Raw genomic sequence first — 15192 nt, forward strand, 5'->3', positions numbered from 1 at the left:
TTGAGATGTTCTTTGCACACAGCAAACACCATACAAGATGGTTTTAAATGTCACAACCATAAATGTGAGGCCACATTGCAACAAATCAAATAGATGATGTAATTCCATGAAATATACATTCAGCATCTACGAGATGTTACTGTACACTCACAAATTACTTTTTATTTCCAACATGTATCTGGGGAAATTGTTCATGTCTCATTATAGGAAATGGAAATGTATCATTCCCTCACCAAACTAATTTTGGTGGTCATTGTGCAGGCCTAATTTTAGGCCTACCTGTTCAATCGTTTTTATTGCATTGAAGATGATCAATTGCAGATCGTCTGTTCAATTTTCTCTGATTTTCATTGCACGTTTTACGTCTGACGTCAACGCGTCAGCTGGTCGAATGTTTACATCGTGCTGTGTCTGAGTGGAGCCGAACAAAAGCACGAATACCGACAAATCAATAGAAAAACAATCGGTATTTTCACACGGGACAACTGATAAAGCGTCAAGTTCTAGGTAAAGGTGGCTTTTATGTTGACATATGATCTGCAGTTGTTTATTTACAGTCTCGCTATCTTTCATTTGCTGTCAGGGAGGAAGACTCAGATTACGTTTGTTTTTTTCTCTCGTTTTCCTCGCTGTGTCTCTATTATAAATCCCATTGGACAATAATATATAAACCGTTAAAATTGATGAACCATTTAACCGACAACAAGATCAGCCAAGCATATTCTTGCGTTGTCGTTATTTTCTGATCTGAACTGGGTTAACTCCCGTTAAAATAGTAACCGCAACATGCCTCGCGAAGGTCATCGAATGCATACTGCGTACGCAGAGGGAATTTAACAGCGACTGTTGACCATTTATCGAGAAAGGGGATGCTCATTTGGCATGACATAGTTGTTGTTTTTGTGTTTGGATGTAAAAGGTTGCCTACTCTGCCTACAGGAAGTGTAGGGTTCCTAAACCACAAGGCTAAAGAGATCTAACAGCCCTACATCGCCACCTAGCGGTTGGTTACGAGCTACCATAATAACATGAAAGTTGTGTTTAGTAGTTATGTTATGTATATATATTGACAAAGTCCTCACATACATAAGTAGGGCTAGAGTACTATTGTGTCAAAATAACACAACTAAACACAACAACGTAAACTCATCAAAGGAGCCGTACATGGTTGAGAAGGTGTTCAGGGTCCTTCCTCTGTTTACTGCTTTATGACATAATGCATACCTCTCCACCATTTGTCAGGTTTACACCTGTGATCTCCTGCTGGCACGGTTCCCACAGGTGCTGGATTTGACACCCAGCTCAGCCAGTTACAACACACTCTCTCTCTCTCCCTCTTTCTCTCTATCTCTCACTCTCTCTCCCTCTCATTTCCTTTCTCTCTTTCTTTAATTTGGTTTCACATACCTGTTGTGTTACTTCAAGGAGAAGCCAAAGACACAGTTTTGGACAATGAAGTTATATGTATTCTGTATTCTGATCTTTCTAACTTAGGTAGAGTAAAAGCCCCTCTTAGGTCCCTTCTGTTGAGCTATGACCACTTGCTATTATATACTACTATACTACTTTTGCCAAGCAATTATTCTACCCAGCACGTACCTATTCTCCTCGGTGTGTTGGTTATGGCACTCAATGTTGCATCAGTGTGAGCTGTCAAGCTGAGCAACAACGTTGGTGTTTCTCATTAAACCCAGTTTAATTGCACTGTCCACACGAGATCCACAACCCTTATGTTTGGAAAGCCTTTCAGACAAATGCTTTGTCCTTGAATCCCAATTTGGACCAAATACTCTCTCCACCAAACAGAAGGCACGGATAGCAAAAAGGGCTTTCTTGGATATGCTAGCTGTTAGTCATGTTTTCCTCTGAAACAACTCAGTGTTGAAAAGTGCAATTTCTGTATTTTCCAGCCTCAGTTACAGTGCATTCGGAAAGTATTCAGACCCCTTCACTTTTTCCATATTTTGTTATGTTACAGAACTTATTCTAAAATGGATTAAATATTTGTTTTCCCTCATCAATCTACACACAATACCCCATAAGGACAAAGCCAAAACAGGTGCTTATGTAAATGTGATATTTCAGTTTTTATTTTTAATTTACATTTCTAAAAAATTGTTTTGGCTTTGTCATTATGGGGTATTGTGTGTAGATTGATGAGGAATAAAATTAATTGAATCCATTTTAGAAAAAGGCTGTAACATAACATAAAATGTGGAAAAAGTGAAGTGGTCTGAATACTTTCCGAATGCACTGTATAATTAAATCATATCAGGCCTGTGTGCCCCTAGACCAGGGTTCGGCAACCTACGACTCCGGAGCCGCATGTGGCCCATCTCCAGTGACTCCCTGTGGCTTTGACAAAAAATAATATGGAAATGAACAACGGTTATTTTTTAACCCTAACCCTTTTCCTCTTAATTTTTACGAACCTCAATAGCAGTGGCTAGCATGGATGTATATACACACATGGCTTGTCTTGAGTCTCCCTAGTTATGGATTCCAAATCCAAAAAAAGAAAAGTCACGGAGGAAAATAGAGAATTTAATAGTGCGTGGACAGATTTGTTTGCTTTTACCGCCAACACTGCTGGCTCACCAGTATGCTTGATCTGCAGCGAGAAATTAGCAAACAACAAAGGAAGTCATATTGAAAGACATTTCCAGGACAAGCACACTGCATTTGCTGAAAAGTATCCGGCTGGGGATGAGAGAAAGAGAGCGATTTCGGAACTGCTGCGGAAAGAAGAGCGGAGCGAATGCACTTTTAAGAATTGGATCTCCAAACTCCACTACCGCTGCTAGTTTTGTGGTAGCTCAGGAGATAATAAGGCGTGGAAAGCCATTCACGGACGGTGAATACATGAAAGAGTTGTTCATTAAAATATCAGAGCATCTATTCTCAGACTTCAAAAACGAAACTGAGATAGTTCAGAAAATTAAAGATATGCCTCTCTCCGCAAAGACAGGGCCATAAAATTGGCAACAAACATCACCAGTCAGCAAATCGAGGACATCAATTCAGCTCCAGCATACTCAATTGCCTGCGATGAGTCAAGTGATGTGAACGATATTGAGCAGACAGTGCTGCTATGCAGGTATGTGAACTCTGATGGGTCGCAGGAAGAAATGATTGAGTTGATGCGCTGAAAGGCCAGAGAACATGGGGGGAGAACATTTGTGAGGCTGTTGTGAACTGTTTAAAAGCCAAAGAAATAGACACCAGCCACATGGTCAGTGGCTATAGATGGGGCACTCAGTATGAGAGGAACACAGAAGGGGTTTGTGACTTTACTCCAGAAGTCGTTGGATCAAAAGCTGCTTACGATTCACTGCGTCTTGCACCAAGAATCACTGTGCGCTCAAACATTCCCCCTCCGAGAGTGAACAAAATAATGGCAAAAGGCTTAAACCACCGACAGTTCTGTGCATTGCTAGATGAGGTCGACAGTGCATATTCGGATCTCCTGCTGCATAACAAAGTTTGGTAGCTGTCCAGGGGGGAGGTCCTGAAATGGTTTGCCGCTTGTGTTGAACATGTAAAAACTTTCCTGCAAAGCAAAGGCCTGACCTATCCAGAACTGGAAGATCCCAATTGGCTGGAAAAGTTGCACTTCATGGTGGACATGACAAGTCACCTAAACATGCTGAACAAAAGTCTCCAGGGAAGGGGAAGCACGGCCCTGCAGATGCTGGAAGATGTTTTAGCATTTGAGCGCAAGTTGACAGTGTTCGCCAGAGATATACAGAGAGGCACGCTCTCTCACTTCCCCTCCCTGAGAGAGTTCAAAGAAGGACACAATCACATCAATTGTGATTATTTACAACGTGCGATCATCGGAATGCAAACTGCATTTGGGAAAAGATTCAGCGAGTTCAGAAAGGAAAAAACGACACTCTCCTTCCCTGTCACACTACTGGACATGGACCCATCCCTGTTGAACATGTCCACATTCACAGGAGTAAGTCAACCCGACCTTGAAATTGAACTGGCCGACATAGCTGACAAAGACTTAAGTTCTGACCGTTGAGCTCAAAGATGTCGTCCGTCAGAAACTGAAAACCTCCTAAAACCCGACAAACTTGTGTTTGAAATATGGAATGCTATTCCCGACAATTATCTGAACATGAAGAAGTATGCATTTGGAGTCCTGTCCATCTTTGGATCAACGTACTTGTGCGAGTTTCTCAAGCATGAACTACATAAAATCCAAATATCGCTCCCGCCTCACAGATGAGAGCCTGCAGTCTTGTGTGAAGATCAAAGTTACATCTTACAGCTTTGATATCGAGAAGATCTGCAGTGACGTTCAGAAACAGAAATCGCATTAAATGGGTGAGAACGCTATCCTTTAATAGGCTATTATTTTGCAACAAAGTATCTGTTTTAGCAAGTTGTGATTTTGTCAATTAATTGAATGACCCTTAGCTGATATCGTTGTGTTTTGTGCTCAGGCCCGAGGGTTGATTGCTGTACGTGGCTGAGGAAAAAAGAAGAGAATTACCTTGCACTGAACTGGACTTTAGTCAAAATTAAATTGAAACTGGCCTATGTTTACGTTTACTATTTTTAAAGCTATTAGGCTGGTATATGTTTTATTTATTATCAAAGTAGGCTACTTTTAATTTTATTCATTTGCACAAACACAGGGAGAACTCAAAGTAGGCCTGCATAGCTCTTTATAGCTACTCTATTTCAAAGTAGACCTACACATGCCAGTGGATTTTTTTCTCCACTTCACAATTGTTCAGTTTTGTTGTGTCGTGGAAATTCTCCAGTAGTATTTTACTTCAGCAAAAGAGAGATTCAAGAGCCAAGGGTCTTGTTAAAGCCACAATATGAGTTTATTACACTTGCAAGCGGAGGGATACTCCAAACAAAAGTCCAGTGAAATCTCTAAAGCAGCACAGCAACTTTCCCTCCTTCTAGCGAGGGTTGGAGCACACCGTGCCCCAACCAAGGACAAAGATAGGGATGTTGAGGGTTGGAACACATCGTGTCAATAACAGGTGCCACAAGTACTGTTTTCCACAGTCTACTTCCGACCTTCAAACCCTGTTTTCGTCCAATAACAATACTCAGTAAATTTCCACAACCTGCTTTACCATAAGAGCAGGCAGGCCTAGTACATTATTATAAGCAATACAGCAGTATTCTGTCTAAAAACATTTCTATCACAATCCCCCCTTTTAACATTTTACCCCTTAATGTTAACAACTTCACAAGCCAATCTTTATTAGTTAAGCAAAACAGTTGCATTTCATAGTAAGCAATATTGAAATCATCGTAGAACAGACCATTAAAGAAACAATTATGGCAAACACACCAATCAGCATTTTAACAATAGCAGTTCCCCATGTTCCAAACAATGACTTCAGAGTTGAGAAAGGATCTATACCATGTGTTTTGTGGAGTTCTTCTACACCCTTATGTGTTTCTTGTACCAGATTAACCACCTTCTCAGTTGCATCCGAAATATAAGTACAACATTCAGTACTGATCACCTGACAAATCCCTCCTTAACATCATATCCAATGCCATTCTATTTACTTATTTTAATGGTTGCAAGCATGGTCAGCTGTTTCTAGCAAACAGCGGCCCAGAACAAAGTTACAATACACATTCATGCTTTCAAAACCCCCCTCTCCTCCAGGGCGGGTTCTCACTCAGTATTATCTGTTATTCAACCCAGATGCATGTGGGGTGATCTGAAAACAATTGGGTCTTGTGAGACTTATCTGCTGGAAACAGTTTTAGTCGTAGCTTTTAACACAGTTCACAAGCAAACACTTATACTTCTATTAGTACAAACATCTACTAAATGTTTAATGCATACATGATTAAATGATTAGTATTATCAACATTATTAGCACTTACTCGCATTTCATAGTACAGATACTTATTGAACCTTTACATTCAATAAAAATGTGAAATCTGTATGTGTCAGTCCTTGTACTCACAGTCCTGTGTTCTAGTCATAACTTCATAGTCGGGGACGGGATAGAGGTCAGAAACGTATTGACACAGCTATGCCCATCTCTGTGGGTGTGGATAGCAATTTGTCTCTCTCTTTCTCCTAGATTGCCTAGAGTCAGTCAGTCCTTTCTAAAGTCGGTGTGTCATGTGGGAGTGAGGTGGTAGTAGGTGTAGGGAGAGGTGTTGCTGTGTTTGCAGGCGTGGGACAGCTGCTATTTGAGTCCAGCCGTAGGACTTTTCTTTCTAGAAGCCAGAAAGTGGGAATCACAACGAGGCAGGAGATGATCACTAGACTGCAGAGTCCTCCTCGTAGGGAACATCCTGGTTGTCGGAACGGATGCCAAGAGCGGTTCCTCTCCATCTCTGGGCTGCTCTGTAGGTTGTGTTGGAGTTTACTAGCACTTGACTTGTTGGAGTGTATCTCCCTGGTCACTCTGGTTAGGTGGGGGTGTTCTCCTCCTGGGTTTGGCTACCCTGGTCCCACTGGGTTTGGCTACCCTGGTCCTACTGGGTTTGGCTACCCTGGTCCCACTGGGTTTGGCTACCCTGGTCCTCCTGGGTTTGGCTACCCTGGTCCTCCTGGGTTTGGCTACCCTGGTCCTCCTGGGTTTGGCTACCCTGGTTGCTCCAGCGGTGGCGTTCTCTTGCAGTGTGTGGCGTCCACCCCCATGCCTCGCTCGGCTACTTTCACTGCTGACTGGGTGACGAGCTGCACCTGGAATGGCCCTTGCCACCATGGTCGGTTCCAGTGTTTTGTCTTCCAGTCTTTGATCACCGGTCTTAGGCCTACGCCTTCCCCTCATGGCTGTGAGTATCAGGGGAAGGGCTTTTACCCAGTTCAGTCCCATTTCTTCACAAAGTTTTGACAGTTTCATTTTGATTGTTCCATTGTCTCTTTCCACTGCCCCCCCCCGCTCTGTGGGTGGTAGGCGCAGTGTGTTCTTAAGTCCACTCCTTGGTATTCTGACATTCCCTGTATTGCTTAATTTACTAAATGTGACCCACTATCACTTGACAGTATCTTAGGGACTCCCCATCGTGGCACTATCTCAGTTAACAATGCTTTTGCCACTGCTGAGGAGTCTGCTTTGCTAGATGGAAAAACTTCAACCCATTTTGAAAACATGTCTACAAATACCAAACAATATATTTTTCCCTCGCAGGGGTTTAACTCAATGAAGTCCATGTCATGAGCACACAAGGCATTTTGAACAAAAATGTTGTGAGTATATTGAGAAGCCTTGTGTGTACCAGTACCTATTTACAATATTCGTACCTATTTACAATATCCGTCACATCCCCTTTTGACACATGATCTTTCCCATGTGACAACACAGTATAAAAATAAAACAAACATTTGGAAAACAGATTGAGCGGCTGCATCAGCTTTGTGATTAGCCAATGAAACAGTAAAACAGACATTTGTGTGTGTCTCACATATTGCAATCTCTTTAGGGAGAAGTATAGCGTCTAACAAATTATGTATCAATTGGCCATGTTGTATTTTGAGTTCCTGATGACGTGATAAACCCTCTCATTTCCCACAATGTTCTAAAATCATGCACAACCCCAAATGCATATCATCTGTCTGTGTAAGTTGTTACTCTTTTCCCCTCCCCAAATATGCAAGCCTGTGTTAATGAGTTCAGTTGCCTTGGCGGAGAGACGGTGTGGCAGTCTATGCGCCTCCACCGTGTCATAATCAGTCACAATTGCATAACCCACATTATTCAGAGAGGATATTAAGCATTTTGATGCAGACCCATCTACATAATAAACCACATCGCTGTTTTCTAAGGGTTCTTCTGATAAATCTAGCCTAGGTGTACATTGTTGGTTTATTGCTGCTAAACAGTCATGGGGCTCTCCATCCTCCTCTGTGGGGAGAAATGTAGCTGGAAGGGCTGCGTAATATTTGGGAGAGATATCAGACCATTGTGGTAGTGGAGGAACCTTGCCTCCGACAGATGCTTGTCTAGTGTTCTAATAATATTGAGGCTACAGAGTTCTAATGGTTGATGGCACACAAGCGGCTGTGACCGCAACACTGCTTCTTCAAGTTTGGAAGAGAAGTATGCTATAGGGCGTAATCTATCGCCATGTTTTTGCATCAATACATAAAACCATCTTCATCACACACAGCCTGGATCAATTTCTTATTTGGGTCAGGCAATCCTAAGGTCAGGGCCCTGTCAACATAGTTTTGAGTTTATTGAAACAATCGTCCCCTTCTGTTGACCATGTAACCTTATCTGCAGAGGCACATTTTTGGCCATGTGCCATGGTGTGGAGCGCCTGCACTAATTTAGCATATTTGGGGACCGATTGTCTGCGGAAACCTGTCATGCCAACAAAGGACGTGAGGTGCTTTTTCATCACTGGTTTAGGTATTTCGGTTTATTGCCTCCACTTGCCTCCACTCCCCGCCTTGCTTTATTCAAGATCCTGTGATACTAATCTCGGCCCAGTACTAATCAAATCCCATGCATAATAATATTTCAGCTGACCTCTGCCTAAAATTATATGCTGCATAGCACACTTTTCTATTTTTGATTCCTTTTTCTGAACACCACAGGGCTAATCCTAAACTACATATTAGATCTCTACCAATCAAATTTACAGGGCAACAATTAGAGAGTATACTAAATGAGTGTTTCTAATTATTATCATATACAGATAAATGAGTGTTTTCTCTCTGTGGCTTAATTCGCACAACAGCATGTTGATGGGGCAGGGCCCCTCCGGCCCTGAATGACGAAGCGTCACTGTTGTTTTCTACTGTTTTGTGAGAATTCTACCCCATGTCTCCACAAGTAGAGTGAAGGCCACTCTGATTATAACCCATGTCCCATGGCTCTCCCCAGGTAAAGGTCCCTCCTAGCGTCCCAGTCCCTCTCTCTCTCCAGCCAGTCACCATGGGTGGAGCCGTGAGCGCGGGGGAGGACAACGACGAGCTGATTGACAACCTGAAGGAGGCCCACTACATCCGCTCGGACCTGGTGGAGCGGGCCTTCAGGGCCATCGACCGGGCCGACTACTACCTGGAGGAGTACCGTGACAACGCCTACAAAGACCTGGCGTGGCGCCACGGCAACATCCACCTGTCTGCTCCATGTATCTACTCTGAGGTGATGGAGGCTCTGGACCTCCACCCGGGCCTGTCCTTCCTCAACCTGGGCAGCGGCACCGGCTACCTCAGCACCATGGTCGGGCTCATACTGGGTGAGTCTAATTCTCTAGACCAAACCTTTATACACCAAACCACTATATACCAAACCTCTATATACCAAATCTCTGTACACCAAACCTCTATATACCAAACCTCTATATACCAAACCTCTGTACACCAAACCTCTATATACCAAACCTCTGTACACCAAACCTCTATTGTTGTTATTATGATTAATTTTGTTGTTATTATGATTAAAATTGTTATTATTATGATTAATTTTGTTGTTATTATGATTAATATTGTTGGTATTATGATGTCTGTCGCAGGTCCGTTTGGTGTGAACCACGGGGTGGAGCTCCATGCTGATGTCATAGAGTACGCCTACCAGAAACTAGACTACTTCATCAAGACCAGCGAGAGCTTCGACAAGTGAGACTCCCTCCCTCTCTCCACCTCTCCCTCCCTCTCTCCACCTCTCTCTACCTCTCTCCACCTCTCCCTCCCTCTCTCCACCTCTCCCTCCCTCTCTCTACCTCTCCCTCCCTCTCTCCACCTCTCCCTCCCTCTCTCCACCTCTCTCTACCTCTCCCTCCCTCTCTCCACCTCTCTCTACCTCTCCCTCCCTCTCTCCACCTCTCTCTACCTCTCCCTCCCTCTCTCTACCTCTCCCTCCCTCTCCCTCCCTCTCTCTACCTCTCCCTCCCTCTCCCTCCCTCTCTCTACCTCTCCCTCCCTCTCTCCACCTCTCTCTACCTCTCCCTCCCTCTCTCCACCTCTCTCTACCTCTCCCTCCCTCTCTCCACCTCTCTCTACCTCTCCCTACCTCTCCCTCCCTCTCTCTACCTCTCCCTCCCTCTCTCCACCTCTCTCTACCTCTCCCTACCTCTCCCTCCCTCTCTCTACCTCTCTCTACCTCTCCCTCCCTCTCTCTACCTCTCCCTCCCTCTCCCTCCCTCTCTCTACCTCTCCCTCCCTCTCCCTCCCTCTCTCTACCTCTCCCTCCCTCTCTCCACCTCTCTCTACCTCTCCCTCCCTCTCTCCACCTCTCTCTACCTCTCCCTCCCTCTCTCCACCTCTCTCTACCTCTCCCTACCCCTCTCTACAGCTGAGTTTTGCTGTGTTTATGTGTTTCTGACGTAAAGCCTAAGGTATCGGTGTGTTTGCAGGATTGACTTTCTTTGTGTTTATGTTGGTGATGTGTATATGTCTGTCCTTGCAGGTTTGAGTTCTGTGAGCCATCGTTCGTGGTGGGGAACTGTCTGGAAATCCCCCCTGAGAGCAGGCAGTATGACCGGGTGTACTGTGGGGCCGGGGTCCAGAGGGAACACGAGGATTACATGAAGAACCTGCTGAAGGTGGGGGGCATCCTGGTGCTGCCCCTAGAGGAGAAGGTTGGTACTGACAACCATATACACACCTGAAACACACACACACACGCACACATAAACACACACACTCACACACTCCACCCTGAACCCAAATTCAGCCCTAGCTCCTAGCCCATGTGTAGAAGATTGGAGATCTGATCATTTTGCTATTGCTTACACTTATACAATCCTCTCAGATCTACAGAAGTGCCTGTTGATATCATTCAAACAAACACATCCCCCTACACTGTAATAATCAATAATAATCTCTCCCTCTCCCTCTCCTCTCTCTCTCCCTCTCTCTCTTCAGCTGACCAAGATCACTCGTACAAGCCAGAACAGCTGGGAGACCAAGAAGATCATTGCTGTGTCATTCGCTCCTCTAGTGCTGCCTAAACACAACACCAACGGCAAACCCAAACCCGTCCCACTACGTAAGTACCACGAAGGGGAGGCTGGTGGAGGTAGAAATTGGAGGACGGAGGGCTCATTGTAATGCATGGAGCGGAATGAGGAATGGCATAACAAGAAATAGGTGTTTGATACCATTCCTCATTCCATTCCATTGTACTACCCGTCCTCCGATTTCGAGTTCTACCTACACAGATCTGCTGCTGTTAGAACCAGACTTGGGTCAAAAACAGTCAAACACTTTCAAACACTTGAGCTAGTTTGCCTGGGACAATAAAATCAGTGGAATGGTCCCAAAAGAGCAAGCTCCAAGTTAAATAAAGGGTCTCATTTTCTCTCACCTTCCCTCTCTCCCTCTCTCCTTCCCCCTGTTTCCATGTCCCGTGTCTCATTGGCGTGCCGGCGTCGGAGCAGCCATGTTTGAGGTGCGGACGCTGCAGGAGTTGGCACGCGTCTCCATCCGCCACACGCTCAGGGTGACCCCGGAGGGTGGTGAGGGCCAGGGGCGTGGCCGCGGAGCCTTCGGGGGCAGTGGGAGGGGCCTGGGGGTCAGCGCTGGCCTGCACAAGTACGGCCCCCGCTTCAAACGCCGCCGCGTCCACCACCGTCGCCATAGCAATGCTGTGATCCTGGCCAATAAGCACGTTCTCGTGAGCAGCGCCCTCCCGAGCCCCGCCCCCTCGCCTCTGGACAACAACAACAACCGCGGAGGACAGTCAGGGGAGGAGGTGGAGAGGGAGCGGGGGAGGAGGGGAGGACGAGGGGCAGGAGGAGGAGGAGAGGAGGAGGCCAGGGCGGAGGAGGAAGAAGAGGAGGAGGAAGAGGAGCGGGAGACGGGGGAGTTGCTGAGGGCGGAGCCTCCTGTGAACGTCCTGAGAGAGAGGATTCTGGGATTGCCCCTCCCTGAGCCTCTGAAGATGTACCTGCTGTACTACAGGGAGAAGTGATCACCTGACCCAGAACAACCAATTAGAGGCTAGAGCTTCTACAACCAACCAATTAGAGGTTAGAGCTTCTACAACCTACCAATTAGAGACTAGCACTTCTACAACCAACCAATTAGAGGCTAGAGCTTCTACAACCAACCAACCAATCAGAGGCTAGTGCTTCTGCAACCAACCAATTACAGGCCAGCGCTTCTACAACCAGCCAACCAATCAGAGGCTAGTGCTTCTACAACCCACAAATTAGAAGCTACCACTACTACAACCAACCAATTAGAGGCTAGACAAGAGCCTCTCCAACCTCTCGCAGATCTTCCCAGTCAGGGCAGAAGGCTGTTACCCATGCCCTCAAAATCACTTTCTCCATCCCTCCATCTCTCCATTTCCATCCCTCTGTTTCTCAGAGCCTGTTGTCTTCCCACAGGGCTGAACGTACTGTAGTTGGTCTGTCTGTCTGTGGATGTGGATGTGGATGTGGATGTGGATGTGGTGTGACTGTGATGCCTGGTCTGTTACTCATCGCCTTCCCTCTCACTGTTAAACACCTTATTTCTCTCTGGGTTAACAACAGACATACATGAGTAGAGCGGGAGAGGACTCTGGGGGCTGTCTTGTCCCTCTGTGTCTGTTGCAGACATCTGTCAGATCGACCTGTTTATGACTTGCTATGCTCTCTCATTCACTCACAGCTATGCTTCAGACAACCAAACAGATCCGCCAGTGGTTCTTCTTGGTGACAGTAGGAAAGTCTTTGTGGGTGATTGTTGAGGGAGAGGAAAAACTGTGAGAGTTTGAGAGTTTGCCACAGGACAGATAGGTGTTGGTTTGAATAGAAGAGAGGGATTTGATGCACTAATCTGGGCTTTTTATTCTGTTAAGCTCTTTCCCATATCCATACCATACCATACTACACTATACTATACCATACTGTGTAAACCAGGGCTGTTTGTAAAGAAGTTAGTGCTCTCTGAATAAGGTGTGCTAGCATTTCACAAGTTGGGCTAGTGTTTTAGAAGTTGGGCTAGTATTTCAGAAGTTGGGCTAGTATTTCAGAAGTTGGGCTAGTGTTTTATAAGGTCTAGCGTTTCAGGACGTTGGGCTAGTGTTTCAGAAGTTGGGCTAGTGTTTCAGAAGGGCTAGTGTTTCAGAAGGGCTAGTATTTCAGAAGTTGGGCTAGTGTTTCAGAAGTTAGGTTTGTGTTTCAGAAGTTGGGCTAGTGTTTCAGAAGTTGGTCTAGAGTGAGGAGTATCAGGTGGAGTGTGTGTGTGTGTGTGTATGAGTGAGTGTGAGTGTGAGTGTGTAAGTGTAAAACTGACTAATATTGATACCCAGTCTGTTCTTATGGTGTGTGTGTGAGCGAGCGTGTGAATTCTATATGTTCAAAGAGTGAGCTCTTTCTGGAGAAGAACGACAGCATGATCTGTCCATCCAACTCCTTCAGTATTCACTACTATGAGTTCTGCTGATTTCCAAATACAAAATCAATTCTTCGTTCTGGAGCTCAAATACAATTTATTTTATTTTGTTTGTAAATGATTGACAGTTTGCAGAAGGTTGTCCTCCTGAGGTATCTCTCCCAGAAACATGTCGTCAAGGTTGAGGTCCGTGTCGCCATCATTCAGTCAGTTCAGGACAGCTCATCGGAATTCAACTCATAGATAGATTAAATGTTGCTCACTATTTTCTATGCAGATTTTTCATTTCATGAGTGGAATTTCAGTACATCTCTTGAATTTACTGTATTGAAATGAGACTGACCACAACCGTGATGTGTGTGTGTGTGTGTGTATCCAAACTCCAGTGATTCTCAATCCTGGTCCTGGAGAGCTGCAGTGGGTCCAGGTTTTTGTCCCAGCCTAATGCTATCACACCTGATTTGAACTACCATATTCATCAGGGCCCAGTTTTTCAAAACGTTTAATTTTGATCAGAATGATCTAGATTTAATTTTTTTTGCAATCCAGGGTCAGATCTATCTGGCAGATTTTAATTAGTATTGGGTAAATCAGCCAGCTCGATCTGATTCTGGCAAAAAAAAAAATCAGGATTATTTTGATCCAGATTAAAAGTTTTGAAATACTGGGCCCTGATCTTCAAAACCTTGATTAGCTGAATCAGGTGTGTCAGTGCTGAGCTGGGACAAAAGTCTGTGGTACTGCAGTTCTCCAGGACCAGGAGTGAGGGTCACTAATCCAAAGGTAGCCTGGGTTCTAACTCCACTTCTCATAATTAATATTGAAACTAAATGTCTAAAGATTGTGTTCTTTTTTTCTACACTTCTACTCTCAACATTCTAATGTTTTCCAAAGTTGTCAGAACCAGCATGGTGGAATACATTTTAGAAAAAAGTTTGTATTGATTGATTGATTGATGAATGATGATGCAAGTTCTCATGTTGTTCATATAGGCCGACAGGTGAGCTTCTCTTCTCTCCTATCGTTCTGAAACTTTTATTTTGACATTTGAAGTGGGGTTCATACAATATACAATATAGCTACAGATACCATTCTGCGTGTGTGCGTGTGTGTGTTGTATTTGGTTTATTATGCACATGAAATAAACAATCAAAAAAGAAAAATATCCTTTTGATCTCGCTACAGATATTCCTTTGTCTCAGACTGGTCATGATGTCATGGTGTGTGTATTTATTTGATTTGCTTTGATTCAATTCCGATTTTTACCAAAACCTTGTCACTCTCCTGTGCCAATCTTACATTGCATGGACCCTGCTGTACTCTGATGAAACCATTGATGTAAACGTCCTCTAATACCACAGTAGCCGCTCATAATTCATATTTGATTTGGAAAGATTCAAAGATCATAGAGAAAACATCAAACATTGTTGTTCAAAATAGCTTCACTAACTTATTCAGACAGATCGCTTTGTTCCATTTTTATTACGTAAATCAAATCATGTAGCCCTGACTGATATTACTGGTATGTTTTGATAGTTTGTCATATTTTACATCGGAGTATTTTAGTAGAATATGACGATGACAAGGCCTTACGTCTTTCCCAGTCCCTGTACAGTAGAACCAATCCATTTGGCTTCTTTGGATATTTCTCATCTTTAGTTTTGACAAAGGTTATTATTATTTTTGGCGAATGTATATGTTGTACTTTTGCACATGTATCAGGTGTTTGTAAGGATGTTCTGTTTTGGAATTTGAACTGTTCTATTGACTGCTGTTAATAAAATCTATATAAACCAAGTTGTGTGTGTTATGATGAAGGATATTCACACACACACCAGTAATAGCACATCGCAAGCTAGTTCACATCACAAAGCTGTTTGTCACACTTTCAGACCTCAGAATGGTCT

The 15192-nt window shown here is 44.2% G+C and overlaps 1 protein-coding gene across 1 annotated transcript; it reads left to right on the plus strand.

Annotated features, from left to right (window-relative positions):
• Positions 1 to 400: 400 nt before the first annotated feature.
• pcmtd2b (protein-L-isoaspartate (D-aspartate) O-methyltransferase domain containing 2b) lies at positions 401 to 15074 on the plus strand. The gene is made up of 6 exons (XM_083675755.1): positions 401 to 507; positions 8841 to 9198; positions 9475 to 9577; positions 10368 to 10539; positions 10826 to 10949; positions 11341 to 15074. Exons 2-6 carry the CDS (start codon positions 8892 to 8894, stop codon positions 11871 to 11873), a joined length of 1239 nt encoding a protein of 412 aa, XP_083531881.1. The 5' UTR covers positions 401 to 507; positions 8841 to 8891; the 3' UTR covers positions 11874 to 15074.
• Positions 15075 to 15192: the final 118 nt, after the last annotated feature.

The sequence above is a fragment of the Argentina silus genome (genome assembly GCF_951799395.1).
Source record: "Argentina silus genome assembly, chromosome: 8".
NCBI lineage: Eukaryota > Metazoa > Chordata > Actinopteri > Argentiniformes > Argentinidae > Argentina > Argentina silus.

Bases quoted from the DNA above. Each gene is read 5' to 3' on its own strand.
- pcmtd2b (XM_083675755.1), top strand. From the start codon at position 8,892: ATGGGTGGAGCCGTGAGCGCGGGGGAGGACAACGACGAGCTGATTGAC. The intron at 9,199-9,474 runs GTGAGTCTAATT...TGTCTGTCGCAG, and splicing joins CATGGTCGGGCTCATACTGG to GTCCGTTTGGTGTGAACCAC. The intron at 10,540-10,825 runs GTTGGTACTGAC...CTCTCTCTTCAG, and splicing joins TGCTGCCCCTAGAGGAGAAG to CTGACCAAGATCACTCGTAC.